The following is a 27,741-nucleotide window of genomic DNA, read 5'->3' as shown; positions in this document are numbered from 1 at the left end:
GAGGTTAACACTAACAGCTATAGAACTAATTATAGAACAGATCAAGTATATCTAGTACTATAGTTAAAACTAGGTAGCAACCCTCCTCTCCCTTAATATCTTAGGAGCCTTTAATAATATCTCCTATAAAAGACTCCTATATATACTTAAACAGAAAGCTATACTAAACTAGATAGTCCAATTTATCTAGTCCTTCCTATAGGAAAGATCGACATAGCTTATTCTAGGCAAATTTAAATTAGACCTAATACTAACTAAAAAGGGAATCCCCTAAGGATTAATACTCTCCCTAATCCTCTTCCTTATCTTTATAGTAGACCTACTCCTACTCCTAGAATCAAAAAACACATTAGCATTAGGGTTTATAGATGATACAAACATCCTAGCCTAGTCTAAGACAACAGAAACTAACTACAAGATCCTAGAAGAGAAGTACTAGGAGTATAAAAAATAGGCAAAAAGGCATAGAGCAAAATTCGCCCTAGAAAAGTACTAGCTTATCTACTTTAGCAAGGCTAAATCAACCTATAATATAAAGCAATTAATTACTATCTAAGGCTTTGAAACCTAACTATTAGTAGAGCTTAGGGTACTAGGGATCTAGCTAGATCCAAAACTGAATTAGGGACTATAAGTAAAGAAGGCAAAGCAGAGGGCAGATGCTAATATACAATCTATTAATAGACTTATAGCCTCTATATAGGGGGCTATATTCGAGAAAGCCAAAGTTATATATAAAGCAATTATCAAGCTAGCAATACTATATAGAGTATAGATATAGACAGCCTAAGAGAAAACACTAAAGAGGATTAAGCAACTAGTTAGTAGGTCCTAAACCTAAAGCCTAAAGAAAATCCTAGGAGTATACAAAACTATACTAATAAGGGTAGTAGAAATGGAATTAGGGATCCTACTAGTTAAACAATACTTTAAGGGACTAAGACACTAATATACGGCAAAGACAATAGAATACCTAGTCTAATAGACTATCTAAAAGGCACTAGATAAGATAAAAGCCTAGTATATTAGGACTAGGAGGCGAGACAGACTATAAATAACTCCCTAGAAAGTTAAAGACCTAGAGCAATATAGAGTCTTAATAAGAGAAATGCTAGAGAAAGAGCTTTAGGGACTAAATATAAGGCTAAAGGAAGATAAGCTAAAGGGAGAGAAACAAAGCCTAGTAGAGTCAATTGCTAGATACCTATAGGAGTAGGAATAGAATAAAATACAAGTTAGACTAGGAACCCTAAAGGCACTAATTAAATTTGGTCAATACAACTACTAGCTCTATAAGGACCTAAATAGGGCTAAAGTAAGCCTAGCTATCTAAATTAGATCTAAATACATTAGACTTAGGTCTTACCTGTTTAGAAGAAACGTCCTAGGAATTGAAAGTAGAGCGTACTAATATAGCTACTAATCTTAGAACCCTAAGTATATACTACTAGTCTGCCCTTAGTAGTTAGAAGGCAGAAGTAATTAGAGACTAAAAGTAATAGAAAGGGAATACGACAAGCTAATCTAGAGCAAAGAAGACCTAAAGAGGATAGTAAAGTAGATTATTAAATAGGGATTTATACAACAATTCGCACTAGCAAGGGAAACTAAGGAGTAGATAAGAAGGAGGGAAGAAGAGGGGGAAAGAAGGGCAGGGTAGTAGGCAAGGTAGTTAGAGGGTAACAACTATAACACTAGTATACCCTAGAGGAAGGAAAACAAGGAAACGAGGAAGATTAACACTTATAAATAGGATAGGAGGGAGGTTTTTACTAACTAAGTTAGTTTCCTACCTAAAACAATATATAGAAATAGACCTATATAGGCCGAAAGGTACTACAATAGGTAAATGAAATATCTATCTAATATCTTCTTATAGCCCTAGAAAATATTCTATTAGAGATTAATACTAAAACTCGCCTATAGAATAGTTAAAACTAATATAGTCCCTAGTATAGCTAGTAATTATAGCTAGTAGTCGAATAAGAGTATACTTATAGTAAAACTAATATAGTTTCTAGTTCTAACTAAGAATCTATATAGTTTAAAAAAACAACCCGGAACTAGGGAGCTAGTTTGCCGCTAAGAAACTAAACTTTATACGTTTTGTAGTTCGTAGACCGAACTACTACGGGGTCTAGTCGCGATAGAGGAAACGAGCAAGCCGGCCTTCAATTCTACGCTTTCTTAACTAAGTAGCATCCTTATCCGCTTCGTCTTCTTCTTCTTACCGCGCTTCTTAGGCGCAGGACCCTTAAATTCATTCGGATCGACGGCGGCCTAACGTTTACGATTTCTCCGTTTTGCTATTATTTGTTTGACAATTCCCTTGACGTCGCGAGCGAGTTTGGATGGCGAGAGCAGAATCTCTCGCTGTGGGACTCGATCTCTCCTAGGTGGCCTGCGGGCAGGTGGTGTATTGAGATCGAAGATCTCGATGGGAGAGTCTGGGGTTCCCTTCCCAGATGCAGGACCCGGGGTCTGGAATACGTCCTCGAACTTGTCCATGGCCTTGGCAATTTTCGCTCCTTGTGGCGTGTATTTCCTTGGAGTCGCTGTTGAAGGCTCATTCGCATAAGGAACATTGGTTTCAGTCGTTCCTCGAATCGTCGGCTGGGCGCGTCGCAGAGTAGGTCCTACGCTCAGAGGGGCTTCGTCTAGCGACATCGCCTGTGCTGGCTTTTTGATGGTTTTTCCGGGCCGTGGGCGAGGCATCGCTGGCGCTCTGGAAGGTCGTTTCTTTGCCATCCTTACAGATTCTGTATGGCATGTGAGTATAAGGACGAAGAGGACCCTGAAGCATATAAGGGCCTTCGCAAACGATGGCAGCAGTTCACCCGCCTGATGCCTATAACTATAGTGAATAGTCGCCGAAGTGAGTACCAGCAACAGCCTAGGGCTCTTCACACAATGCTTTGTATCGAATTCTTGGTCCAGGCAGAAGCGCTCAGATTGATTAGGGCTTTTGAACAAAGAAAACTTCCGTCGTAAGACAGTCTCTATGCTGGTAAGCGAGACATTGGGTAACCAGCAAGCAGCTTGAGCGCTGCGTATATGAGGGCCGACAGTGTCGATTTTCAGGATCGGCGCGGTAGAGCAAGAACGTTTTCTTAGAGGCCAGGCCGAAAGCAACGCGACTGGAGTATGTGGCGATTTCGATGCTTTGCCAGGCGTACACGCCCATCATTCACTTCCCTTCCGTTCACCGTTCTGCTGTTCGTGAAATGTACTGTATATTCACATCTCTAGCCGCGAGGCTTTATAAAATTTCCGACTTCAAATCCCTTGAATCTTAGGCTAAGGGACTCGCACATCAGTAGTGCGATACATACGGTCGTTGCAGATTCATTCCTACCTAGGACGTTCGGCCGCCTCGATATCGTCTCGCGGGCCTGCAGCACAGCACCGCGCAAGATGGTCGACTCCGCTTTATAGCAGTCCGTGAACTGGAGAGTTCATGATCGGCTCCGACGGATGTGATGAATGTTATTACGGTACCTGTATTGGTATAACCAAAGCAGACGCGACGCAGATTGCCAAGTGGTACTGCCCAGGTTGCACAGAGCAAGGAATGAGTGCCGTGCCGAAGCCGCTGATCCATCCGTGGAGACAACAGCAGTCCAACATGCCAGAGGTGGACCTTTACCAAGCGCAACCAGGCGAGCAGCAGTATGATACCTTTGTCGACACCTCAGACACAAGCAAGCCTTCTTCGGACACCAGCATTGTGAAAGTAATTATGGACTACCTTCCAAAGCAGCCATGGAGCAAGCCGCGTGTCAAGCCGTGGTGGGAAGAGTTCAATGCTCTCGACCTTGACGGCGACCTTCGATCGACAGTGATCATGCAGACCTGGGAGATCAAGATAGAGCCCCAGTTTCCTGGCGACATTCGCCTGAGCGAGAGAGATGTTGAGCATGCTTTTCTTGCCGTTACAAATCGGCTCTACGCTCGAGTCACCAAAGCCAAGACATGTCGTTCTCAGTACTCCGTACTGCGACCAAGAAAGCATTCGTGACTGTGACTGGTGGTCAGCACGTGAGGTGGAAGAATGATCAAGGATACTCGGAAGCTCGGCAAGAATGCCTCCATCCAGGCACATCCAGATCCAGGGTCCACATGAGATTGACCAGCAACGCGACCAAGCGACCTTTGGCTCGTATTGCAGGGTGTTCTAAGGTGCCACTATCAATTGATCCTTTTCCTTTGACATACACGGATTCCTGCTCCTGAAGCGCCATTTCTGCCCACATCGTAAATCCGTCTTGGCCGCGGCATTGACCGCGACCATCGCCGAGTACCATCGACCAGACATCCCGCCAGCTGTCCCGACCCTGCCCGTACATCAATGTTTCAGGCGTATGCATGCGCATGCCGACGATTGAGATGAGAGCACAGTTGTACCTTCTTCACCACCAGCGGCATCCTCGATGAGCTGGAACTTGCTCGAGCGCTTCATACAGTCCGAGCACTTCAACAGAGATCCCTCGCTCACCGTCTCCTACCTTGCGTGAGTTCGCAACGAATACTGATGACCCTGAGCACGCCAAAGCACATACACTGACTGCTATATACACCTCAGCCGGTATGCCGAGCACGTGGGAATCCACTATGTGCTCTGTTCGAAGCTGCGAGCCTTTAGCTACGAGGAGATCGAGTTCTTCCTCCCACAATTATGCCACCTCGTCATATCGATCGACAATGAGTCCATGGCCTTGGAGGAGTTCGTCTTAGATCTATGCGAAGAGTCTGTCAATGGCGCGTTGCTGGTATGGACACGGCAAGAGAAGCTGCAACGAGCGCGCCCACTGATTGCACGATAGACCTTCTGGCTATTTCAGACCTACCTCCATGACCTCTCGAGCAAGCCTGCATCGACCGCCTTCCAGACCTGCCGAAGATTGTACAACAAAGTTCAGCATATCGTCTTTGGTGGCGGCGAGCCTTTGCGACGACCTCGCATACACGAAAACGTCCTCCCGGTAACAGTGCTTTCAAGCTTGGTGCTGGCAGGCATTGGTATGCCTTTGCTGCCTCAGCATGCTGGTCCTCTTGCAATAGCACAAGCGCGAAGACCGCGACCCATTGAGGAAGGCGGAGGTGGATCAGATGCGACACCAAGCATTCAAAAGCAAGGACTGCAAAGGAGCGCGACAGTGACGGGAAACACGAGTGGAGCAGCAAGATCAAGACCACAACCAGGCGATGGCAGGGATGCGCCAAGACGAAAGTCGCGAAAGCCAGCAAGTATTGTGGTCAATGGCGCGAAGGTCTCCGCGTCAACGCCAAATACACCTGCCTTGGCTACGTCTGGCCACGGAGAACGTAAGGCTCATGTCTCGCGACATTCGCTTGCAATCACCATGGGCAGCGAAGGAATGTATAGCACGTCGTCTCTGCCAGAACACCAGCGCAAGCCAAGCAGGCCTGCGTTGAGTCTTCCTGCGACACCTGGCGTCCCAAGGAGGAGCGCAGGCGACCGTGAACTATCCAGGCGGCATTCTCAAATGCTTCGACCTGTCACGCCCTCCTCAATGTCGCGCAATCAGAAAATCCGAGCACTTCGCCAGAACTACTTCAGGCACGAAAGTCAGTTCCTGGCAGCTTTGGAAGGCATCTCCAATCGGCTTGTGTCAGTGCCCAAGGCTGCACGTCTCAGTGCACTGCGAGCAGAGCTAGGACTTATCGCGCAAGATCTGCCTGCTGAGGTCGACATTCCTCTCATTTGTCCAGCGACATTGGTTGATGGATCTGCCAGTCGAAGTCGACATCATCGCATTGTCAGGCTCAACCCAGCCGAAGCAACAAGCTTGAATAGTGCCGAGAAAGTGCCATATCTACTCATGCTAGAAGTGATCCGGGAAGATTTTGACTTCGATCCAGAGAGTCAACAGAATCGCGACTTGCTCGCCAAATTGCTATCGGAGAGAGCCAAGCAGAAACGTCGGTTGTTCGATACCACCGATGCAGCAAGACACGCTGCTATTACATCGCCACTGGGAGAGACCAAAAATGATAGCGTGCTCGAGCCGACGAGTGGAGATCTATCAAGCGCGGCGCTGTTGGAGGATCTTGACAACCCAGCAAAGTCGAATAGTCCAAAGTTGCAAGCCGCACTGGCCAACAGCAAAGAACCACCGCGACTATCGAGCGGAGTCAGCACTATCTCGACAGCCACCGTGCCAACGCCAAGGAACTCGGATTCTCTCGGCGTGCGTCCAGACAGCGGGGGTCGAGTGTCACCCTACCTGCGCCCTCCCCAGGCGACGCAAGCAGACGTCTCAGCCCTTGCCGACCACATGCGAACTGCTTCTCAGATGCTGGCTCAGCTGGATATGAGTGCGTCAAAACGGCCGAAGGCGGAAGTCGCTGCTATCCGAGCCAAGATCATTGCCAGCATGCAATCCTTGGAGGAACAGAGTTTCCTATCCGATGAGCAAGGACCAAGTTTCGAAACAATCATGGCGAAGACTGGTAGTGATCCGAACAATGCCGAGGACATAGGCGACAACATGGACGAGCCCGCTGGGACAGACCTGGTGAATACCGGCAAGGGTGCCGCTCGAATGGAAAACGATGCCATGACAGCTGGTATCCAACGCAAAGGTGATCGCGATGACCCTTCAGCCGCGACCTTTGGTGAGGCGTGGGAGCAAAAGAAAGAACGCATTCGGCGATCCTCTCCTTACGGATGGATCAAGCACTGGGACTTGATCTCGGTGATCGTCAAGACTGGAGCCGACTTGCGACAAGAGGCATTTGCATGCCAGCTGATCGCCGTCTGCAGCAAGATCTTCGCTGAGCACGATGTTGATGTTTGGGTGAAGAACATGCGGATATTGGTGACTGGGGAGACATCGGGACTCATCGAAACCATCACGAATGCCGTTTCTCTACATTCCATCAAACGAAGTCTGACCATCGCAAGCATCGCTGCTGGGACAAATCCAAAGAAGAGAATCGCGACCCTTCAGGACCACTACGCAAAGACCTTTGGGCCTGCGGACAGCCCTGCTTATACGAAAGCGATTGACTGCTTCATTCGAAGTCTCGCTGCATACAGCATCATCAGCTATGTCTTGCAGCTCAAGGATCGACACAATGGTAATATCCTCATTGATTCTGATGGCCATGCGATACACATCGATTTTGGATTTATGCTGTCCAACTCTCCTGGTAACATGGGCTTTGAAGCCGCACCTTTCAAGCTGACGCTGGAGTACGTAGAACTTCTTGGCGGTCCTGAAGGTGAAGCATTCGTCCGCTTCAAAGACTTGATGAAGGATGCTTTCCAGGCCTTGAGGAGAGAAGCAGAGAGGATCATCACCCTGGTCGAACTGATGGGACGAGAAAGCAAAATGCCATGCTATGGCGGGGGTCTTATTAACGTAGTGAGCGCATTGCGTGCAAGATTCGTTCTTGAGAAGAGCAAAGAAGAGGCACGAGAGTGGGTGGAAGACTTGGTTAACAAGTCTATCGGCAGCTACTATACGAGGCTGTACGATACTTTCCAGTATAGGACGCAGGGAATCTATTGAGACGGCACAATACGAGACAGGCAAAAGCATAAAGACGGCGTTAGATCGGAAGTATAGGAGGCAGAAGACATGTTTGAGGAGTTCCGATCATGCATTTGCGGGCGTCTAGATAGAAACTTAGGTCTCGAAAGTGTTCCTACGAATGCTATATAATGCGATTAAGGAACGGTCTATCTATATCGAGAATTAAGAAAATCTTAATACTAGGTAACGGAGTGTCTTTAGTTATAATATTAGTAACCTTATATACCCGTTACTTTAGAGCTAGCTATCTTAAAGAATTTATCTACGCTTAGCTTGTCTAGGTATAAATAGGTAAATATAAAGTCGATCTTCTATAATAATAAGCTTTCTATATACCTCTAGACCTTTTAGGTTTAGACTATAACGCTACCTAGGCGAGGATCTCTCCTACTTAGGGTTAAATGTACAGAGCAGGTCCTATATAGGAACATGAATGGCTTAGAAGGAATCCCGGGGCTACAACTTGGTGTCAAATGTCGCAGACCTTGGACACGGTTTACGTAGATACGAGGGCTGTCAGCGGAATGTGATTTCCATCGAATGATAAAGTGGATGTGTGCTCCGATGCATCCAAGATATCCATCACCACTGCTGCTAGAGTCGAAGCTTCTCCATTCGTTCATTCATGCTCTCTAATATCGTACCGCAATTCGTGGAGATGCCGTCCTAATGTGCAAAGCTGCTGAAATGCGGCTCTAAAGTCTTCCATCCGGACATTAAGCGGCATTTGTCCAGGGACTTTGCTCGTATTCGTGTGCCAGCGCGGCCGATCCGAGAAGATTTCGTCGCAGCAAATGGAAAAAGATTCCAATGGCGTGATTCGATGCATTTGCAAATGGCACGGCCGTCTGAATGCACTCGAGCCAAATGGAAACTTCCACACAAAGTCCATCCAAGCTTTCTTGGCAGTAGTCTGGCGCACTCTGACTTTCGGGACGCCTCGCTGATTCCATCTCCGAGTCCATAAACGCCGATGCTATGGCGTTCCTCAGTCTTGGGCCATACCGGTATCGCCCTCCCCAAACACATCCTCCATCCTGCCCGCACCTTCCTCATCCTCATCCAACCCATCCATTCCACCCATCTTCTCATCCTCATCCTTCCTCTGACTCGCATTTCTACTCATAACCGGCGCCTCCTCAAGCTTCACATCCTCATCACTCTCCCACTCATCCTTCAAACCCCAACCCACACCCGTCAAACAATACTTCTCCGGTGGCAACTGCACACCATAAGTCCTCTCCACCTTCGGCAATTGAATCCGATTCCTCTCCGTAGCCTGCTCCATCATATACTCTTTCGGCAAGGGACCGACAAAAGTATGTCCATGCCGACTCGCAATGGCTCCCCTGAGTGCCGACATCGTGATATTGTTCATGTCTTCTTGTTGATTCCTCCGTCCTCCTGTGCCTGTCTGCTGTGATGCGTAACCTTCCGCGCTGAGACGAAGACTGTCATTGAGGACGCCGGATGTGTAACGGTAGGCGAAGTCGAGGAGTTGGAGTGGTACTCTTTCTTGGTAGGAGTGGATGCCGAGATTGCTTAGAATCGCGTGGATGAGTCGCGCATCGCGAGGTCGTTTCGAGGTGCCGTCGTCTTGGGCAGATGTGAGAGGGACTTCGGGTTCGCTGGGCTTGACTGGTTCTGGCTTGATGGATGGGTCTGAGGGCGGAGGTGTTGCTGGGTGGCCGTTGGCGGCCATGTTGGAGGTGCGTCAACGCTTGGTCATTCAGGTCGGGTACTACAACTACGGTGTGTAATATGCTGCTTGGCAAAGTCGTTGATTTGTGAGGTTGGTTGATTGAACACTCATCTTCATGCTGGTCGCGACTCCTGCGACGCGAAGTGAAGCAGAAAGCTTGGACGCGGAGTTCGGACCGAGCCCCGCGGTTGACAAGGATCAAGATTCACATGCACCCGACATCACTTCTGGACATTGCTTCCTCCATCAACATAGCGCTGATACGTCTTCTGGATCTACTTCAGCCTCGATTGACAGATTGAGTACCTGGAATTTGGAGTTTTGATATCCATCACACAAGTCGAGACACAAGAAGATTCCTCCAAGCAAAGCGTAGCCGACGATCGGTGACACTTTTACCTCGGCGATCCTTCAAAACCTATATACTCCTGCTATCCTCTTTTGATCTCACACACCACACAACCAACTCCCACTCCAAAAACATGCAGATCAAAGACACAACCTTCATCATCTCCGGCGGCGCGAGCGGTCTCGGTCTCGCCACAGCCGAAGACCTGCACAGCCATGGCGCCCACATTGCAATACTGGACATGAACTCAGAAACAGGATCCAAAGTCGTCTCCTCTCTAGGTTCAGACCGCAGCAGATTCTTCGAAGTCGACGTCACAGACTCAGATTCCCTCTCGAAAGCCGTAGATGGCGTAGCGACATGGGCGAAGCAAACTGGAAAGCCGATCCGAGGACTGATCCCAGCTGCTGGTGTTGGACATCCTGCAAAGCTTCTGGACAAGAACCTGAACCCCGTTGGAATGGAGAAGATTGATTTCGTGATCGATATTAATCTGCGGGGTGTGCTGAATTTGATTCGATTGACGCTTCCGCATATCGCTAGGACGGAGCCACTGAATGCAGACAATTCCCGTGGCATTGTGGTTCTGGTGTCGAGTTCGAGTGCCTTTGAAGGACAAGTCGGTCAGCTCTCGTATGCTGCCACGAAAGGTGCTATTCGTAGCATGACCCTGGTTCTGGCCAGAGATCTGGCGCCGAATGGTATCCGAGCTGTGTCAATTGCGCCGTCTCTATTCGAGACGAATATGTCCAAGCAGTTGCCTCCGAAGGTACAAGAGAGCTTGCGCAGAGTGGCAGAGTATCCGAAGCGGTTGGGTAATGCAAAAGAGTTCGCGCATGCTGTGCGATTCTTGGTGGAGAATGATTACATGAACGGAGACTGCTTGAGGTTGGACGCTGCGACGAGAATGCCGGCGAAGATGTAAACGCCAGAGCAAATTGGGTATCTCATGCGATGTATAGATATGAAGCAAGCAAGCAAGCGTTGAAGGAAACAGACTCATCTCTTCCGCTGCCTTATCTTGAACCTCTGCCCGTTCTTGTTCGTTCCGCCAGTTGTGCCGTTCATCTTCGCACGCTGATGCTCCACTGCTTGTAATGCAGCGCTAAGTTTTTCCTCCTGCTCTTCGAGTGCATCCAGCTTTCTCTGCCTTACTTCAAGTGCGTGTCGTTTTCTTTGTCGCACAGCCCTCTCTTCAGGTGTCAAACCCTCCTCCCCATCACTTCCCTCTTCACTAGGATCGTCAAGCCCATCAAAATCCATATCAAAGTCCGCATCCCCCTGCTCAGGCTGCTCTGGCAAAGCAGGCACACCCACATCCTCCGCTTCCGCACTGTCCACGAAAACCTTCCTCCTCCCTCTCCCACTCCCCTCAACATCAACCCCAATCTCAGCAACAACAACCTCCTTCTCCAACCTGCCCCGCTCATTCCTAACCCTCTGCAACTGCGTCCTCAAATACCCCAAATCCTGCGTCTTCATCAACTTCACCACATCAACATCCAAACTCCCCGTAGTACCCCCAGCATTCTCCGCCCCACGTTTCGCAACCTTGACACCGCCCCGACTCTGCGCATTAACCATTCCAAAATAAAATTCATCTTCGTTGCGTTCCGAAGCTTTTTGCGCGAGAGCTTTGATTTTCGCTTGTTTGGATTTGTGATCTGCGGCGCGGAGTTTGTAGTCTTTGCGTTTTTCGAGAAGGCCCCATTTTTTGCGTTCTTCGGGTTGGTCGCGCTCGCGGTGGTTGCGGCGTTGGACTGCGTTGCGGAGCGAGGACATTTTTTCGCGTCGGTTGTGGAAGAGGTAGAGATTGAGATTGGGCTTTGGAGATTTTGTGTAGGCTGGGGATAAGGTTTTTATCTCCGATGCAGGCTTGACAGGGATCGCCCAACAATCCAGATCAGAGTCAACTTTCTATCCAGGGTTCCGTCACACACTCCTCCCCGCTGTTCGCGGGGTTTCTAGCCATCCCTTTGAAAGTTCGTCGGCTGGAGTGGTTCATGCAAGAGCCCCTACACAGCTAGGGTGTATAGGACGCGCTTTACTATAGATAGTATAGTAAATTATCGCTTGCTAGGCTAGTATTAGGGATAGCGCCATTGCTATTTTTTATACTCCGTAACCGGCTCTTCTTTAACTCGTTAATTGTCCGATTAACTTTAAGCCTCGAAGGCTATTTTAACTACTCTTTTATATAAATGGCTTCTTCTTAGTATTATAATAGCGCTCTATTTAGTAGCGATAATAGTAACGATAGCTACTAGTCCGATATCGATAAGAATGCGGTTTACGACGTTAGTACGCTTAGTATAGAGCCGGAAGAGGAAATAGGCGAGATTAAGGCGCAAGAGATAGTTGCAGGTTGCGAGAAGATTAGAGCGACTTATAGTATAGAATACGAGCCGAATAGTAGAGATAATAAGCCTCTCGTTGCTAGCGATATTATTAATAGTATATCGGTCGAGGAGGGTATACTAGACGTATTAAACCTAGTAATAGCACCGGATTAGTCGCGTTTAATAGATAGTATAAAGTACGTACCTTTAGAAGGTATAAAGTGCGAGGTAGAAGTGCGCCTACTACTAAATAAGGCCTTCTTCGAGGATATAGATTACTGCGGTAAGGCCTTCGAGAAGTTAACTTCTAAAGACTACTAGAATATACTATAGCGATATTTCTAGCAGTTATAGACTAATAAGGTCTATAAGAAGTTAGCATTCTATACTAACGAGTATGCGAGGGATCCGAAGTTTAAGAAGATAAACAATAGTAGTATAATTGAGGTAGTAGTATCTAGAGCTAGGTAGAAGAAGACCTATCTATATAAGATAGCGATCTTCGTAGGAATTATTATTTATATATCCGCTGTCTAAATAGACGATAAGTCGGACTTCTAGCGGTCTAATAGATATTAGCCGTCTTATTCTATTACTAAGAATATGTCCGAGAAGAGGTTTAAGCAGTTAAAGGCCTGTCTGTAATATAGCGAGCCTATCGAGTCGGGTAAGGGCAACCCGCCGTAGTTATAGGTTCAGTAGATAGCTAACTACCTAAGAAGCCGGATTTCGAAGGTTTATATACCTAGTACTAACGTTAGCCTAGATAAGGTCCTCGTACGGTTTACTAGACGCTCTTCTTATATAATAATAATAAAAGGCAAGCCCTGCCCTATCGGCTATTATGTGCTAGCTCTGTGTTATACTAGATTTATCGTTTCTTAGTTATTCTCGTTACCTACTAAGAAGTAGGGTTTTAAGAAGGCAAGAATACCTCCTAGCTTCGAAGGTCTAATTCTCGTCTATAAAGAGCTTACCGAGGACTAAACAAACAAGCGGAGCTAGCGCAACCGTCGCACTATTAAAGCCGATAGTTAGAAAGGTAGAAACCGGCGTAGAAGGGTAAAGAATATTAATATAGGTAATTAGGTTGATGCTCCGCCGAGCCTTTACAAGTACGCCGACCTCTACGCGAGGCCGCTAGCGGTTACAACCGAGCTAGTTATAGCGTAGTCTATTAACCTTAGGTCGCAGTTATCGAGGCTTTATCGAGCCGTTCTATCACTTCTATTACAACTACTATTCTAGGAGCGATTCTACTACGTTTACCTAGATAATCTATTTAATAATATACCTCTCTTTGCTATCCTTAGATAGTATAGTATCGCTGCAACTAGTACGGTACGAGCTAGGTCGAAGAACTAGCTATAGGCGGGTACCTTATTCTCGACACCCTCTAGTAAGACTATTAAGCTATATCGCAAGTCGATACGGTTTCCCTTCGATATACAGCTTTATAGGGCAATTTACAATGTAGCGGCGCCTATCTAGTAGGACAGAAATCTCGTTCAAATACTAACAACTAGTTACTAGCCTATAGACCGAGAATCGAGGGAACGACGGAAGCCGAGAGATACTAACGCCTACATTCGCAACTACGTTAGGCTATACTAGACCGAAGGTAAGGAGGTTAAATATATACCGAAATACGCCGCTTATTACAATAACTATATAGGTAGTATCGACATTTACGACTAGCTTAGGTTCTATTATAGCACTTAATATAAGGCCTTTAAGCCGTAGCATCCGCTATTCTACTTCCTTCTCGACGTAGCCGTAATTAACGCCTATCTCCTATGCCGCAACGCCTCTATAGCTAACAAGGTAAGGGATCTAACCCTTATATAGCAGCGTAACTTCCGTATACGACTCGCCTAGAATTTAGTCTAATAAGGAGCCTTAGTATTAGGTCCTATTCGAATAGCAGAGAGAGAGGCTGCCGTAGTAGCAGCAAGAAGCCTGCCTCGCATACCTAATAGCCGCTTTACGAGTAGCTATACATACGCTAATTACAACGTAGGCGTAGCGAGGCCTCGTCGTTACTACTTTAAGAAGGGAGATAGTATTCCGGACAACTTACTATAGCTTAATCGCAGTTATAGGTATGTAATAAAGGTTACTCTTGTAAAGCCGAAGAGATACTAGCTCTATAAACTAACTCGTACTAGTTAGAAGCTTAAGTGGTGGCCTATTAACCTATATAGAAGACGAGAACACGAGGCTACGAAGACCTGCCTTAATTACGGACCTAAATATAACCTATGCAGTCTATGCTGCTATAACTAGTATAATATTGACGATATCCGCGCTTACCGAGAGGCTTAGAGGCTAGTATTTGCTAACGACCGACCTTTAACTGCTAACAACTCGACTTCTACGAGTACTTTAGCTATTGTAATACCGGCTCGGCGGCCTTCTATTAAGCCTGCAATAACGACGACAATAACACCTTTAGCTCCTTTACTTCCTTCGTTAAATCCACTATATTAGACGCTAATTGATTAAACTCGGAGGCTCTAATAACCTCTTCCTTAATTTGAGAGCCTTCTATAGTAGTAGGCTCTTCCTTTACTACAACCCCCTTACGTACGGCCTGCGCTTGCTACTACTACTATACGTTCAAATCTACCCTTAAGTCCTTTACCTGCGCTTCTACCTTATTAAGGCGCTTAAGAATTGCCTTAGACTAGTTACTAGTAGTCGACAATCGCTACTTTAATAGACTTCGTAGTAGTACGAGCTGCCGTACCTCTTCTACGCTTAATTCAATGCCCTTCGAGCGGAGCCTACGGCGCTAACGAGACTCTTCCCTAGTGCGGAAGTGCGTACGTAGCTATTATAAGTCAGTATCTATATTCTATAGGTCTATAGTCTACAAACCTCTCGCTTTAGTATACTTAGCGGCATTATATTCCTTCACTTGCTTAGGTTTAACTAGTAAAGTCAATCTCTAAGGGTGCGGCGGCCTGTAAACCACCCTCCTTGCTAACCCTAATCGATACCCTGTCCGGAGCGAGGTCGGCTGCAAAGGAAGGCCTAATCGGCGTTCGCCGTACTACTAAAATTAACATGGAAAGTAGAACTATTAGTGGGACTAGTTCGCTAAGAATCACCGAGATAACCTTTAAAGGGATACGTAAAATCGCCTTTTCCTAGTAGGCTATACGTAAAATTCGATATAGTAGTAGGTTCTAGTCCTATATAGATATCTAGGTGCATATAGTATTAAACCGCGAGTCTAAATATTATATTAGCTAGTTTATCCGAGTATATAGTAGCTATAGGACCTTACTATCGCTATTTCTTATATAATCCTTAGCAGGCGCGTCTACCTTATTCTAAAGCGTGTATTCCTCGTACTCCTCCTATTTCTTATATTCTACTCTACGGATTATATATAAAACTCGGTATAGGGCGTAATAAAAGTAAAAAGGTAAAAAGGGCGCGAGCTAAGCGGTTAACCGAGGCAGAGAGGGCAGAGAGGGTAGTAGAACGCGTTGTTTCGAGGTACTACGAATTAGTAGCTAAATCGGATAATAAGAAGGTTAGTATTCGAGCGCTCTATAAAAGTAAGAAAGTAACTCGCCTATATTCTCGCATCTACTAGCGGTTAAGAGGCCGTAGGTCGCTATTTAGTCGTCTATTAACTAATACCAAATTAGACGAGTCTTAAGAGATAGCGCTAGCGGATCATTATCGAGAAAGGGACGAAATAGGTATATTCTTACCGGTACCGCTAATTACCGTTATAGCGATAGATATACTAGTAAGCCTACTACTAGAAGGTATATCGAAGGATACAATACCGCTATTTAGTATAGATTAGGCGGACCGCTTTCTAAAGCGCTATAGACTTAGTAAGGTTAAGTCTAAACCGATTAAGGTATAGCGGAAGGAAGCTTACGATCCTTCTACGATAGGGAGCTAGTTTAACCGGTTTAAGGCGATAATAAAGCGACTAGATATAAAGCCGCGGAATGTATAGAATTTCGATAAAACTAGCTTCCGGATTAGAATTAGTAGTAACGAGTATATCGTTATAATAAATACGAAGCGGCGCGCCTAGACCGAATATAATAGCAACCGTATATATATAATAGTCGTCGAGACCGTAAACGCGTTTAGTAAGGTAGTAGATTATTAGTTAATCGTTAAAGGTGTAATAGTCTAAGAACGGTAGGTACCGAAGGAAGGTAAGTCTATTACTACTACTATTGCTACTTCCGAGTCCGAGTCCGCTTCCGAGGTAACGATACCTACTAACTATACTATTAGGCAAGGACAACTTCTTAATTACTATTAACGAGTTTAGATATGTAACCGACGATACTATAATATATTATATCTGCTAGTTTAAGCAAAAGACGAGGCCTAAAGATCTAAACAAGTAGAGGGTATTATTATACGACAATTACGGCTCCTACTACTTTAAGGAATTTGCAGCCTTTGCAAAGCGGCATAGGATTCAATTATAGGGCCTACAACTACACACTTTACACTTTATATAGCCTTTAGATATAGTCCTATTTTAGGTATATAAGCTAAGGCATAGGCAAGCGGTACTAGAGGCTATATACCGTAGTATTAGTAAATTCGGAATACCTAAGTTTGTTAAGGCACTCTTAGCTATTTAGGCTAAGACATTTACTTTACATAATATAAGGGCGGCATTCCGGAAGACAGGTATATTCCTAATTAATAGGGAGGTCCCTTATAAGTATATTCGAGATTAGTATAGGGCTACTAACTATAATTAGAACTAGTAAGCAATTAAGAGCGAGTTAGCATAGGAAGAAGCCCGGTATAATAAATCGCTAGCAATAGCCGATATAGCTTAGTAGGAGCATATCGCATTAGTTAAGCAATAACGTTCTGCGGAGCCTACTATTATCGATTTAGAAGGCTAGTCGTACGCTAATAGTCGCTACTACCTCGGGGATCTCGAAAACTTAATTGCTTAGAGTATACTATCGTTACTACCTCTACTACCTTAGCGAACGCCGACCCCCGAATTGCTGTAATAGCTCCTAGGCACTACTACTAGCCCTCGTACGATTAAGGTATCTCGTAGTGCTATATAAGCTCGTAAGGACTTCCGACGGTCTTATCTAAAACTAGCCCCGTATAGTATCGATCCTATATTGCTATCGTTTAACCTATTTTCTTCGTTACCTATAAAGCGAGTAGAAGAGGCCTATAATATATTAGTTAACGCGGCTATCTATAAGGATAAAGAATATAAGCGTAAATACTAATCTACAAGTATTGTTAAGCGAGCAAAGAAGCGGTAGAAGGAATAGCCTAATCGGCTTATTCGAGCAGGTGCTATCGAGGCAAATAAACTACGCTTACAACTTACTTAGTAAGATAAGAATATAGCTAATAATAGGTACTAGAAGATACTCTACGAGGCGAAGGGTGCTTATAATAGGGCGCGCTGCTATCGATTGAAGTGTAGTAAGGCCTTCCGTGTTGTATTTAACAACAATAGTAAGACTAAGCAGATAGACGTTAAGTTATAGTCTAACGATAAGCTACTACGATACGGCCGGAAATCTACTATTTCTTATCTCTTATTCTACTTATATTCAGTCTCCTATTATATGTGCTCTACAACATTGCTGTCGTCGAGTTTTACGTATAGCCTACTAAGAAAAAGCGATTTTACGTATGGCTTGAATCCCCGAGCCCAGGGCGAGGGGTGGAGTGGCTGACGCAACCCCGGATACTTCTCGGAAGGTGTGCATCCCTTTGGATCTCGAAGACGCAATCACTAACGAGTCGCACAACATGACCTCAATAGCCCTCCCAGGACAATCTCTGGGACCAAACACCTCAAACAACCTCGGCGAAGCAACCCACATCCACAAAAACAATCTCTGCGCCTCAATCGCAGGCCCAATCCACTCCAAACCCTCAACATCAAAGACCTCAAAAGCACCCACACTCTCAATCCACCGCACAACAGGCCCATTACTGCCCTCAGTCGGCACAAAAATCCTCGGCCGAATCACAAAAACCCAAACCCGACAAGCCAACATTTCCATCCTCACAATAATCTCCTCATCACCCGACGAAACTACTACTACTCATCACAACCTCAACGACCCCCTCCCGGCAACAATCCGCCAACAAGACATCCGCGCGACCGAAATCGACCAAGTGAAAGTGAGCGAAAGTTTTCGGGTCGGGGATATTGTGCGGGCGGTGGTGATAAGTTTGGGGGATGAGAGGGCGTATTATTTGAGTACGGCGAAGAATGAGTTGGGGGTTGTGATGGCGACGTCGGAGTTTGGGAATCCCATGGTGCCGGTGAGTTGGAGGGAATTCGAGGATTTGGGGATGGGGAGGAGGGAGGTGAGGAAGGTGGCGAAACCGGTTTGAATTGAACTTTACGCTCGAGAGGAAGGATAGGGTATATGTGGAGAGGTGGAGATTGAATCATGAACTCGATTTGAGGATCTCGAGAAGTGGAGTGCACTCGTAAACGAGCTCAGAGGCAGCGCTCGGTGGTGAACGACCGGCAAGGCAGTCTGACAGGAAACTGCTTGATCACACTATGGCGGCCGGACAAGCAGGATAAGGACGACACACGGAGATCTGTCCCGGTATCAGTCTTGGACTAACCCGCCATGCTCGAGAGTGGCACCGGCGTAAAGGAGCAAAGCGGATTATGAATGCTGATTAAATTCGGCTACTCATCATTCCCATTCTGTGTTCAATGCTACTGCTATTCTGACTAAATCCGCATTTTCATGCATCCGAACCCATCCTTCCAAAAGTGCGGTAAATGGTATTGTGCAAAACACGACGTCTCAGCGCCACAGGTCAATCGCGCTCCGAACGCCGTCTGAAATGCAAGCGAGAAAAATGGTGTGTTCAGGATACAGGCAGCGCTCGCGAGATAAACTTCGAGGCTTGGTTTCTTCCTCCCAATACTCGTCAGCCTTCAGCACGAGCAACCCTGATCCTGGTTGTCGATATTGATGGGTATCGTTTCTGGGAAGTCCGGGTTGAAGTCTTGTGATTCTTCTTGTGCGAGGGCATTTCGTGCGATCACTGGGAAGCGTCAGGGCATGGTTCTCGAACAATGCGGTGCGAAATGCCACTCCGTCTGCACAGAGCGTGCGGTGTCTACTTACCCTCAAAAGCCTGCTCCACATTAATGGCCTCCTTTGCACTCGTCTCGAAATATGGTATGCCACCCTTCGCTTGACAGAAGGCCATTGCTCTCTTGCTGCTGATGACTCGCGCGCTCTCTTCTCTGTCCACCTTGTTGCCCAGTACGACGAATGGGAAGCTCTCAGGATCCATAGGGCTAGCTTGGATCAAGAACTCGTCCCTCCACGAGTCCAACGTGTCGAATGATTTCGAGTTGTTTACATCATATACAAGCACGCAGCAGTCTGCTCCACGGTAGAAGGCCACGCCGAGTGACTGGAATCGTTCTTGGCCGGCTGTGTCCCAGAGCTGCATGGTCACGAGGCGGTCGTCTACGAGCACTTCTTTGGTGAGGAAGTCGGCGCCGATCGTGGCTTTGTAGGAGGCTGAGAACTTCTTGTTGACCTGGAGCGGTTGTGAGCACTTGTGCATGGATTTGATCGTCGGTGCGAGCATACATATTGGTTCATCAAGCTGGTTTTGCCGACACCGCTGTCGCCGAGAATGATGACCTGTCGCGGTCAGTCCATACTCTTGTCCTGATGTCGCCGCGCCTTCTCCGCACCTTCAGCAGGATCTTCTTTCTTGAAGACATGGTGTTTGTTTGTGTTTGTGGAAGCGAAGCTTAGCTTTCGCAGCTCCGAGTCGACGACGTAACCGAGGCCGAACCCTGGTCTCTCTATGTCGCAGGCAGTCGCCAGGGCGTGGAAGGTGTCAGTAGGTGGTGAAATTGGTAGCGATCGCTCCAGGGCTTCTGGAAACGGTGAAGGGATGTCGGCGAGTGTGAAGTCTGCTGACCAGGCGAATGGCGTTCGTTGTTTCCTGTGGCTGGGCTGGGCTGCTTTGAGGCGAGGCTTTGAGGCTTAGAATACTTAACCTTATCTTTGTCGCCAAGACATTTCTCCTCCAGTCGTTTCTCCGCAAGATTATTGAGCTGCATGTTCATATCGAAGGCACACGGACACCACAGCTACGATGGAGGCTGCCTCGAAAGAACGGCATCCAGCTTCCGTACGCAAAACATGAAGATCTGCCGGCTAGCTACGCCACGATGGGCAACAAGCGACGCGAAGAGAGCTGCAACCAGAAAACACTCTGCCGACATTCAGCAAGAATTTGGTCCAGCCTGAGGGCGGAGAGTAGGCGATGTTCATCGTCCTTGGCTGCGCGACCTTTCTCTGGGGATTCGGGTTGCCCTTCATGCCGCCACACTCGATCGCTTCCTGTTCATTCCTTTCTCCAAACGAGAAGCATGTCGCAGAACAACGGGTGATCCACGAAGGCACAGGGAAGGCAAAACATGTTTGGAAATCAGCCGCACTATCCGACCGCATTCAAGGCGATCGTGGTTTGTTATGCACTCGTTGTGCTGGTGGCGATGGGACTGCGGGCTTATCTGACCTTCGAGAACAAGAGACGAGACAGATCTCAAAACAACGAGAGTGCTGTCGCAACTGCTTCCGAGGGCACGGATGATGAGCTTACTGACTGGAATTCGCCGGAATTCAAATATCGAATGTAAGAAGTGAGGCAATTTAGATGAGAAAGTGCCAGCCTCAGTCACGCATGTGATCTTTTCCATAACAGTGGGCCCGCGCCAAACCCGACTACTTCACTTTATATCCGCCCTAGAGCTTTGTCTCCCACTTCTATCTTCAAGACTACAATTCGAGTCCATTGCACATACTTCACTACGGATAGCAACTGTACAATCTGCGACTCGGAAGACGCTCGCGTCTCCAAATCTCGAGCCGAAGATCACAGACGATTAAGCCTGCCATCAGTATGGTCCAACTCGTGCGCGAGGACACTGTACCGTCGTCCAAAGGGCGCTCCAACGAGTACTGGAAGCTCACCAAATACGTCTATCCAGTGACTGTCGAAGTCGGTCACCGTTGCCGCCATCTCAGCCTCGCCTAGCTGTATCCAATTCACGAATGGAGTCAGCGCTACAAGGACCTGAAAGTACGACTCGACCGAGGGCTACTCGTATACGAAGCATGCTCTCTGAACGAACTTCTTAGCTTCGCTCGTCAGAAGTGTCGGACCATTACCACAATTCCCAACAGCAAGCTGGGTCTGGTGAAACTTCTCGAGAAAGCGGATGAGGAGATGAGCATCGATTTCATGGACCTACCGCCCGAACTACGCTGTAGGATCTATGAATTCCACATCGCAAGTCTCGAGATGCCTCGAAGGCCAGCGCAGCCGCCGATCACGAAAGTCAGCAGGATCGTTCGTCGCGAGGCTTTGCCTATCTTCAATGATTACATTAAGCGCTGAAGCAGAGATGGTTATTAGCAACTGAGACAACTTACACGACAGAAAGGCGTTTTGGAAAAGTTCCCTGGGATCCATGACCAGCTGCGAGATTATTGCGAAGGCTGTATTGTTCTCGAGCCAGACGCAGCGATGGAGGTATGTGGAAAAGGAGTGCGGAAGCGTCGACAGCGCCTGGGCATGGAAATAGCTGACAGTGGATGCGCCATGCAAGGTTGCTCGATCAGCGCTTCGGAATATATGGTGCAGTTGTAGGAGCCTAGTAGCGAAGCGGTTCTCGTAGAGTACGTATTCCTTGGGAGTGATAGTAGGCAGATGTGAACAAGAAAATACCTCACCTAACCACAATTCCACTCTAACTCCTTAATAACTCTACAGCGAAGCAGCTCAACGGCTCAACCGCGCCAGCAGCATCATTACACCTGCTCGAGCCAAACCTGAGCACCCCATTCCTCACCCCAGATCTCTACACCGACGCTTCTCAGCGAGCAGCACAACCAGGAGAATCCAGTAGCGAAGTCCACTTCACAGAAATTCCATTTGCCAAGAGTTGATATGAAACCAAGAAACACCTCACCTCACCTCACCTCATCTCCCAAAATCTCACCACCACATCCATCCTAACCGCCCCCCACCCCTAGCACAACCCTCTAATTTCCTCACCCCCCTCTCCAAGCCCAAACTCCGCCCCTTCAACCTCCCCACAAACTCCTCAACAACATCCAACTCCTCAAAACTCGCCTTACCCTTCCCTATAACATCCGCGAGCACAAACATAATCTGTCCGAAAAGGGTATCCTCATACTTACCCGGAGCTTGACGAAGTTCGCTAAGATCTTCAAAGATTTGGGCGCTGAGGTTGGGAGAGAGGGAGGTCCAGAGTTGATGGTGTTTGTTGCATTCACAGTCGTAGGAGGCTTTGGTGGTGGTGGTGGTGAAGGATTGGGAGAGGTCGGGAGCGGAGAGGAGGAGGAGGGTTTCTGTCATTTTGGAAGGCTTGAGGGGTGCTGGGTGTGAGACTGGTAACGATTGCTGCTTCTCCTACAAGTTCGAGTCTTGTTATAAGTTGTGTGTGTCACCGAAGGGATTCTGTAATAGTTCGAGTCGCAGAAACGGCAAGACAGACGCACAGGGCAATAGCAAAGATGCAGCTGACATCAAGTCTCACTGAGACTGTGAGAGCGAGTCTTGGATGATCTTCTCGAATGTCGTCGAATTGCAGGATCTGGGTCCTTTGCCCATCTTTCATGCCTCGAGTCTCGACGGCATGCATAGCCTTTACTGCAGCGATAGACGATACTAAGAAGATCCTCCATCACGCAGGGTCTCAAGGTCAAAGAGTTATGCATCTATAACAAAGAGCGTAGAGAGAACTCTATTGTATAGCTATTAATTGTTAATTGTTATAATTACCTAATTACTTACAATCACTGTAATTGTAGATATAATTGTTATATATGTAATTATATAATTATAATTACAATTAATCGGTATTTCTTAGGCAATCGAAGGCGATACCGCGGCGTACAAGTATCCCTTAATTTCGTAGTATTTCTACCTCTTCCTTATATAAAATCGTATTAAGAATAGGTTAGAAGCGCGTAGAAGTAATCGAGGTAGGTTAATAGCGAATACTGTCTATTACTATAGCTAATCGTATAGCTATCGGATAGCGAGTTAGAATCGGAGATAGAGGTTATAGATACCTTACTATCGCTACTACCGCTACCGCCGCTATAGACTTAGACTTAGCCTATCGACAAGAAGCCTAGTAATAAGAAGTCTATCGCTAATAGTATATCTAGCGCTTCTAAGAAAGAAGAAGAAGAAGAACCGGTTACTAAGAGGCTTCGTAAGAATCCTAAGAAGACGGTAAAAGGTTAGGATTAGCTTAATTAATAGTATAAGGAAATAGAGGCTTAGTAGGCTGTTATAGAAGGGTTGTTACAAGAGTCTCGCCGTATACTAAAGGAATACGAAGGTATAGAATACCGACTAATTGCGAAGAATGCCGAGCTCGACGTCTTTACTAAGAAGTAGGAGGCTTTCGAGGATTATATCCGTAAGAAGGGTAACTATATAGCCGTATATCTAGGGGACTGTCGCTATAAGGTATATAGCGAGCGTATACTAAGGATAGAAGAGAGGGCGAAGCACTTTAGGTTTCTTAACCCCTACGCCTACGACCCTTGTTTACTATATATAGGCGAGGAGTATAAATTGAAGGTCGAGCTCGCTATATAGCGTACTCGTAACGCCTTATATATCGAGGCTGCCGTAAAGGAGTGTGTTAGTAATATTATAAAGGATTAGAATATAGAATAGTAGGAGACTAGGAGTTGTTAGTATTCTAGTTACTTACGCGCCTACCTATTCCTATCAATTATATTATTTAGGGTCTTTAAAGCCTAATAGGAACCTCCGGAGTCGACTAACCGAGCGGCCTCGGCTCGCGCCTTAAACCTTAGTAAGCCCTATTAAACTTAAATTTTCTAAACCTCTATCCTTTTATAACTTCTACTATTTCCTTACTATAGTAGAGATACGCAAAGACCCTAAGCCTTTATAACGGCTCTTAGAAAACTTCCGTAAGGGCTAAGAAACATAATAGGAAACGTAGGATAGGTAACGGATACTATTTACCTAAGATTCGAGCGATCTAAGCGACTTCGAAGATAGCGAAGCCGGAGAGGTGCTAAATCCTATACTACTACTACTAAATCAACCTATACAACCTCCTTAGCTAATACCTAACCTATTATTCCTTCCTATATAGTCCTCCTCGTCCTTAGTAATACCTACGTAACCGATACCGATACCTATACTATCTAAGAAGCGAAAGAGAGCTAGTAATAGGCGTAATCCGGAGTTATAGTCTTATTCGAGACCTCTAAAGAATAGCGAGCCTAAGAGGGTTAAGAATAGCCGGCACCGAGTATTCTACTATAGACACTATAGTAATAACGATATAGAGCGCTTTTAGTCTCAATCTAGCAACGCCGCCGAGTACCTGTTCTATAAGTATTAAATTATCGTTAGTCGTATAAAGGAGAAGGATAATAGTAAGAAATAGAGCGTAATCGACTTCTTAGCTACTATTAGGAAGAACGTAGATATTAAGGTATAGAAGACCGTTAATATACTAAAGAACGCAGCGGATAAGAAGACCTTTAGATACGCTCTTACTCGCTTTATTATAGTACTTAGTATCTTATATAGTGCTATTGTAACGAAGGAGTTCAATAACCTAATACTAGCAGTTAACCTATAAGCTAAATATATACTTCTACGCTTATATACGACCCTCTTTAGCTATATTCTTTATAACTTCGAGTATTAGCGAGAGCGCGTTAAATAAGCCTTATTAGGCGCCTTAAGCTATATCTACGTTAGTACTAATATATAGAAGGCTTAGTATAGTAGGAAGTACTTCTAGGCTATTAATTGCTAGTATATTAATAACAAGGGCAAGTTGGTTTAAGTACTACTAGATTTTCTACCGCTTCTAGTCGGTTCTTATATAGGCGACTTCCTCGCGCTACTACTTATTAATAGCTTTAAGGTCTTTAATATAATAAACAAGATCGGCTAGATAACGGCTAATAATAGCTCTAATAATAAGACCCTCTATATAGCCGTAGAGACCTTTATTTAAGTAGAAGGCTATAGCTACTTCCGGAAGCGCTATCTACGCTATATTAGCTACATTATTAACCGGATAACGTAGGCATTTATATTCGCTAAGAATAAAGAGTCTACCGAGAGCGAGGAGTTTAAACTATCTATAATAGACTCGGATAGCGATATAGTATCTATCTCGAAGTAGCTAGATATAGACGTAGACTCCTTTACTAAGTAAGGTCTATTATAACGGCTGTTCTTACTCGCTAAGCTTCTACGCTAGAATAACAACTTCAACATATTTAAGGAGGTATATAAGGCATAGCCTTTACTGCCTGCTATAATACCTAAGATTCTAGGTGAAATACGCTAGAATAGATAGCTCCTTATAATTAAGGAGGCACTATAAATAAGGCTAATATTAAACAGCTTCTTCGATAGAATGCCGTACTTAAGGGACGCTTAGCTTACTACCGAAGAATAGTCTATTCTATAGTATACTTATAACTTCCTTATACTATTCAAAGAGGTTACTCTTAAGCTATAAGGCTACGTAGTAACACTAGATTAGTACTAAGAAGCTATAGAGTATATAAGAAGCTACCTTACTCGGTTAGCGGAAGATAACACTCGGCGTTAACCTCTTATCCGTTTAATTTAGCTAGTAAGACAGCTATTCGATAAATACTATCGACTTAACTAATAGACCTGCGTCTATACCGCGGCAGTCCTTCTATATCTAACTCGAAGGCTCGCGTAGTTAAATAAGTACTTAGCAATTAATATAGACGCCGCCTTATTAGAAGCTAGAGGTCTATAGTAAGACTACAAACAACGCTATAGATATAGCACTCCTTACTCAACTTCTAAGCGTAACCTCGAAGGTCTTACTAATCTAGAACGGTAGCAAATATAGTTATAAGCCGACTTTATTACTAGCGACGAGGATGCCTTCGAAGCCTTTATCTATAGACTACCGATTAGCCTTCTAATCGTCGGTAAAGACTATAATAATAGGCCTGTTTCTATAATACTAATTAAGTAGTAGATATAGTAACAATCGGCTAATCTAGTACTCGTACGGCTTGCTATCGACCTATTGTCCGTATTCGCTATATCCGTAGAGTCCGAGCGGACCTTTAGTAAGAGCCGGCGTACGATATTATAGGAGCGGTTATTACTTAGTAGTAACACTATCCGGATAAGTAAGTATTTAAAGAGTTAGTAGTCTATAGGCCTTACTTATATACTATTAGAAGGGCTGTATTTACTAGAAGGCGCAGAGCACGAAGATAATATATTAATAACTGCTAACAACGACTATAGTCTTTAAAATAGCACCCTTCTTAACTATAACGCTTACTACTATAGTAATTATATAATTATAGCGATTGTAATTAACGATTAATTACTTACCTAAGATTGTAATTGTAATAACGGTTAGGTAATTGTAATTAATCAACAATTAACAGCTATGCTCTATTAACAACTTCCAAAGTTGATAGCTTGTCAACGATGATAACTGACTTTATCGCCAAGACTTTCACAAGCGTTGCGGATTCTGAGTATAGAATACTAGTCTCGGTTCGCAGCCGGGTTTTCCGAACAATGCAGATCAAGGAAGGGAAAGAAATATTTACTATAAGAGCATAGAAGATCGCCACCTCACGTTTGCTTCACACAAATATTTTTTTATCATTGCCTCGTAAGGAGACACTTCGCGAAACATGCCTACCTACCCCTTCAGAAATTTCGCAATATGTGCGTGGCTAACTGTTTCAGTTCCCGATCTTGTCAACTACAGTACAAGTTTCGAGGACAAGACCGTAGTCGTCCCGGGTGCCAACACTGGGCTAAGAGTCGAGTGCACAAAGCAGCTATAAGCATCCATAACCAGCATAAGATCGTTGCGAAGTTTTGAAAGCATCCCAACTCGCGCTCGGCGTCTCTACGCTCATCGTGCTAGAATATCGAAATCTAGCCAAGGGCGAAGCTTTTCGACTGTCACCGAACAGACTTCCATCTGTGCACAAGTGGGAAGTCGATATGGCGGATTACTTACTCTTCCCTCAGGGCCTTGGGCAAAAGAATGGCCACGTCTGGAATGCGCATCTGTTGCCGATTGTCGGTAATCTCCTCCACACCCATCCCCTCTCCCTCCTCACTCTCCACCATCTCAAATGTTTTAAACCTAGATGACATCTTTGGAACGTTGCGCTGCGCTGCGCGACGATCCCTTTCTCCAGAAAGCTGAACGTTCACGACGCACGCTGTGAACATGTCTTTTGAAGAACTTGCGTGAAGCGTAAGATTTTGCTCGTCAGGGTCGGTTTTGTTTTAGGGAGCTGGAGGAGCGGAATGTAGAGATTTTGGGGGCGATGGAGAGGTTCGCGGAGGAGTGGTTTGTAGGAATTGGGTTTGGTGAGTGAGTGAGTAAGAGTGGTGTGAGAGGTAAAATGCTCAACGTATCGCGTACAATACTCTGTCGATGCTACCATATCACATAAATCATGCCTTCAATGCCATTCCATCCCCTCAGAAGATACTCCGGAATTGCCACCCGAGAGCAGTGCGTAGTTAGACGCCGGTGCTATCGTTCAAACATGGTATCCTTCTCAACTCCAGATCCCGTACACTTTATACTCGCAGCAGAGCTCTTCTGTCCTGTCGGACTATTCAACATCGGCTGATCAAGTAAGTTGCCATCAGCTGCTTTGCCGTTACTCC

General features: G+C 45.8%; 8 protein-coding genes across 8 annotated transcripts; 4 read left to right on the top strand and 4 right to left on the bottom strand.

Moving 5' to 3' along the window:
* Nucleotides 1–2,280: 2,280 nt before the first annotated feature.
* On the bottom strand, nt 2,281–2,715 carry MYCFIDRAFT_196067 (uncharacterized protein; the record flags this gene model as incomplete). Its single annotated transcript, XM_007927495.1, has 1 exon — nt 2,281–2,715. One exon carries the CDS (start codon nt 2,713–2,715, stop codon nt 2,281–2,283), a length of 435 nt encoding a protein of 144 aa, XP_007925686.1.
* A 1,715-nt stretch (nt 2,716–4,430) lies between these two features.
* MYCFIDRAFT_46640 (uncharacterized protein) lies at nt 4,431–7,538 on the top strand (the record flags this gene model as incomplete). Its single annotated transcript, XM_007926080.1, has 3 exons — nt 4,431–4,510; nt 4,583–4,769; nt 4,824–7,538. The coding sequence occupies 3 exons, from the start codon at nt 4,431–4,433 to the stop codon at nt 7,536–7,538; spliced, it is 2,982 nt and encodes a 993-aa protein (XP_007924271.1).
* A 1,039-nt stretch (nt 7,539–8,577) lies between these two features.
* Nucleotides 8,578–9,183, bottom strand: MYCFIDRAFT_6598 (uncharacterized protein; the record flags this gene model as incomplete). The annotated part of the gene is made up of 1 exon (XM_007925987.1): nt 8,578–9,183. A coding segment is annotated over one exon (606 nt), but the record flags the coding sequence as incomplete, so codon positions are not given.
* Nucleotides 9,184–9,556: 373 nt separating this feature from the next.
* Nucleotides 9,557–10,604, top strand: MYCFIDRAFT_211075 (uncharacterized protein). Its single transcript, XM_007927494.1, has one exon. It carries the CDS (start codon nt 9,747–9,749, stop codon nt 10,536–10,538), a length of 792 nt encoding a protein of 263 aa, XP_007925685.1. The 5' UTR covers nt 9,557–9,746; the 3' UTR covers nt 10,539–10,604.
* An 8-nt stretch (nt 10,605–10,612) lies between these two features.
* On the bottom strand, nt 10,613–11,395 carry MYCFIDRAFT_85232 (uncharacterized protein; the record flags this gene model as incomplete). Its single annotated transcript, XM_007927483.1, has 1 exon — nt 10,613–11,395. One exon carries the CDS (start codon nt 11,393–11,395, stop codon nt 10,613–10,615), a length of 783 nt encoding a protein of 260 aa, XP_007925674.1.
* Nucleotides 11,396–17,742: 6,347 nt separating this feature from the next.
* Nucleotides 17,743–18,336, top strand: MYCFIDRAFT_46706 (uncharacterized protein; the record flags this gene model as incomplete). The annotated part of the gene is made up of 1 exon (XM_007926084.1): nt 17,743–18,336. One exon carries the CDS (start codon nt 17,743–17,745, stop codon nt 18,334–18,336), a length of 594 nt encoding a protein of 197 aa, XP_007924275.1.
* Nucleotides 18,337–18,639: 303 nt separating this feature from the next.
* MYCFIDRAFT_61188 (uncharacterized protein) lies at nt 18,640–19,708 on the bottom strand (the record flags this gene model as incomplete). The annotated part of the gene is made up of 4 exons (XM_007926132.1): nt 18,640–19,011; nt 19,095–19,518; nt 19,572–19,625; nt 19,679–19,708. The coding sequence occupies 4 exons, from the start codon at nt 19,706–19,708 to the stop codon at nt 18,902–18,904; spliced, it is 618 nt and encodes a 205-aa protein (XP_007924323.1). The 3' UTR covers nt 18,640–18,901.
* Nucleotides 19,709–20,413: 705 nt separating this feature from the next.
* MYCFIDRAFT_196061 (uncharacterized protein) lies at nt 20,414–21,947 on the top strand (the record flags this gene model as incomplete). The annotated part of the gene is made up of 5 exons (XM_007927493.1): nt 20,414–20,631; nt 20,815–20,910; nt 21,138–21,348; nt 21,439–21,531; nt 21,780–21,947. 5 exons carry the CDS (start codon nt 20,414–20,416, stop codon nt 21,945–21,947), a joined length of 786 nt encoding a protein of 261 aa, XP_007925684.1.
* Between the last annotated feature and the right edge of the window lie 5,794 nt (nt 21,948–27,741).

Source organism: Pseudocercospora fijiensis, assembly GCF_000340215.1.
Source record: "Pseudocercospora fijiensis CIRAD86 unplaced genomic scaffold MYCFIscaffold_3, whole genome shotgun sequence".
NCBI lineage: Eukaryota > Fungi > Ascomycota > Dothideomycetes > Mycosphaerellales > Mycosphaerellaceae > Pseudocercospora > Pseudocercospora fijiensis.
This window is presented reverse-complemented; position numbering and strand designations above follow the sequence as displayed.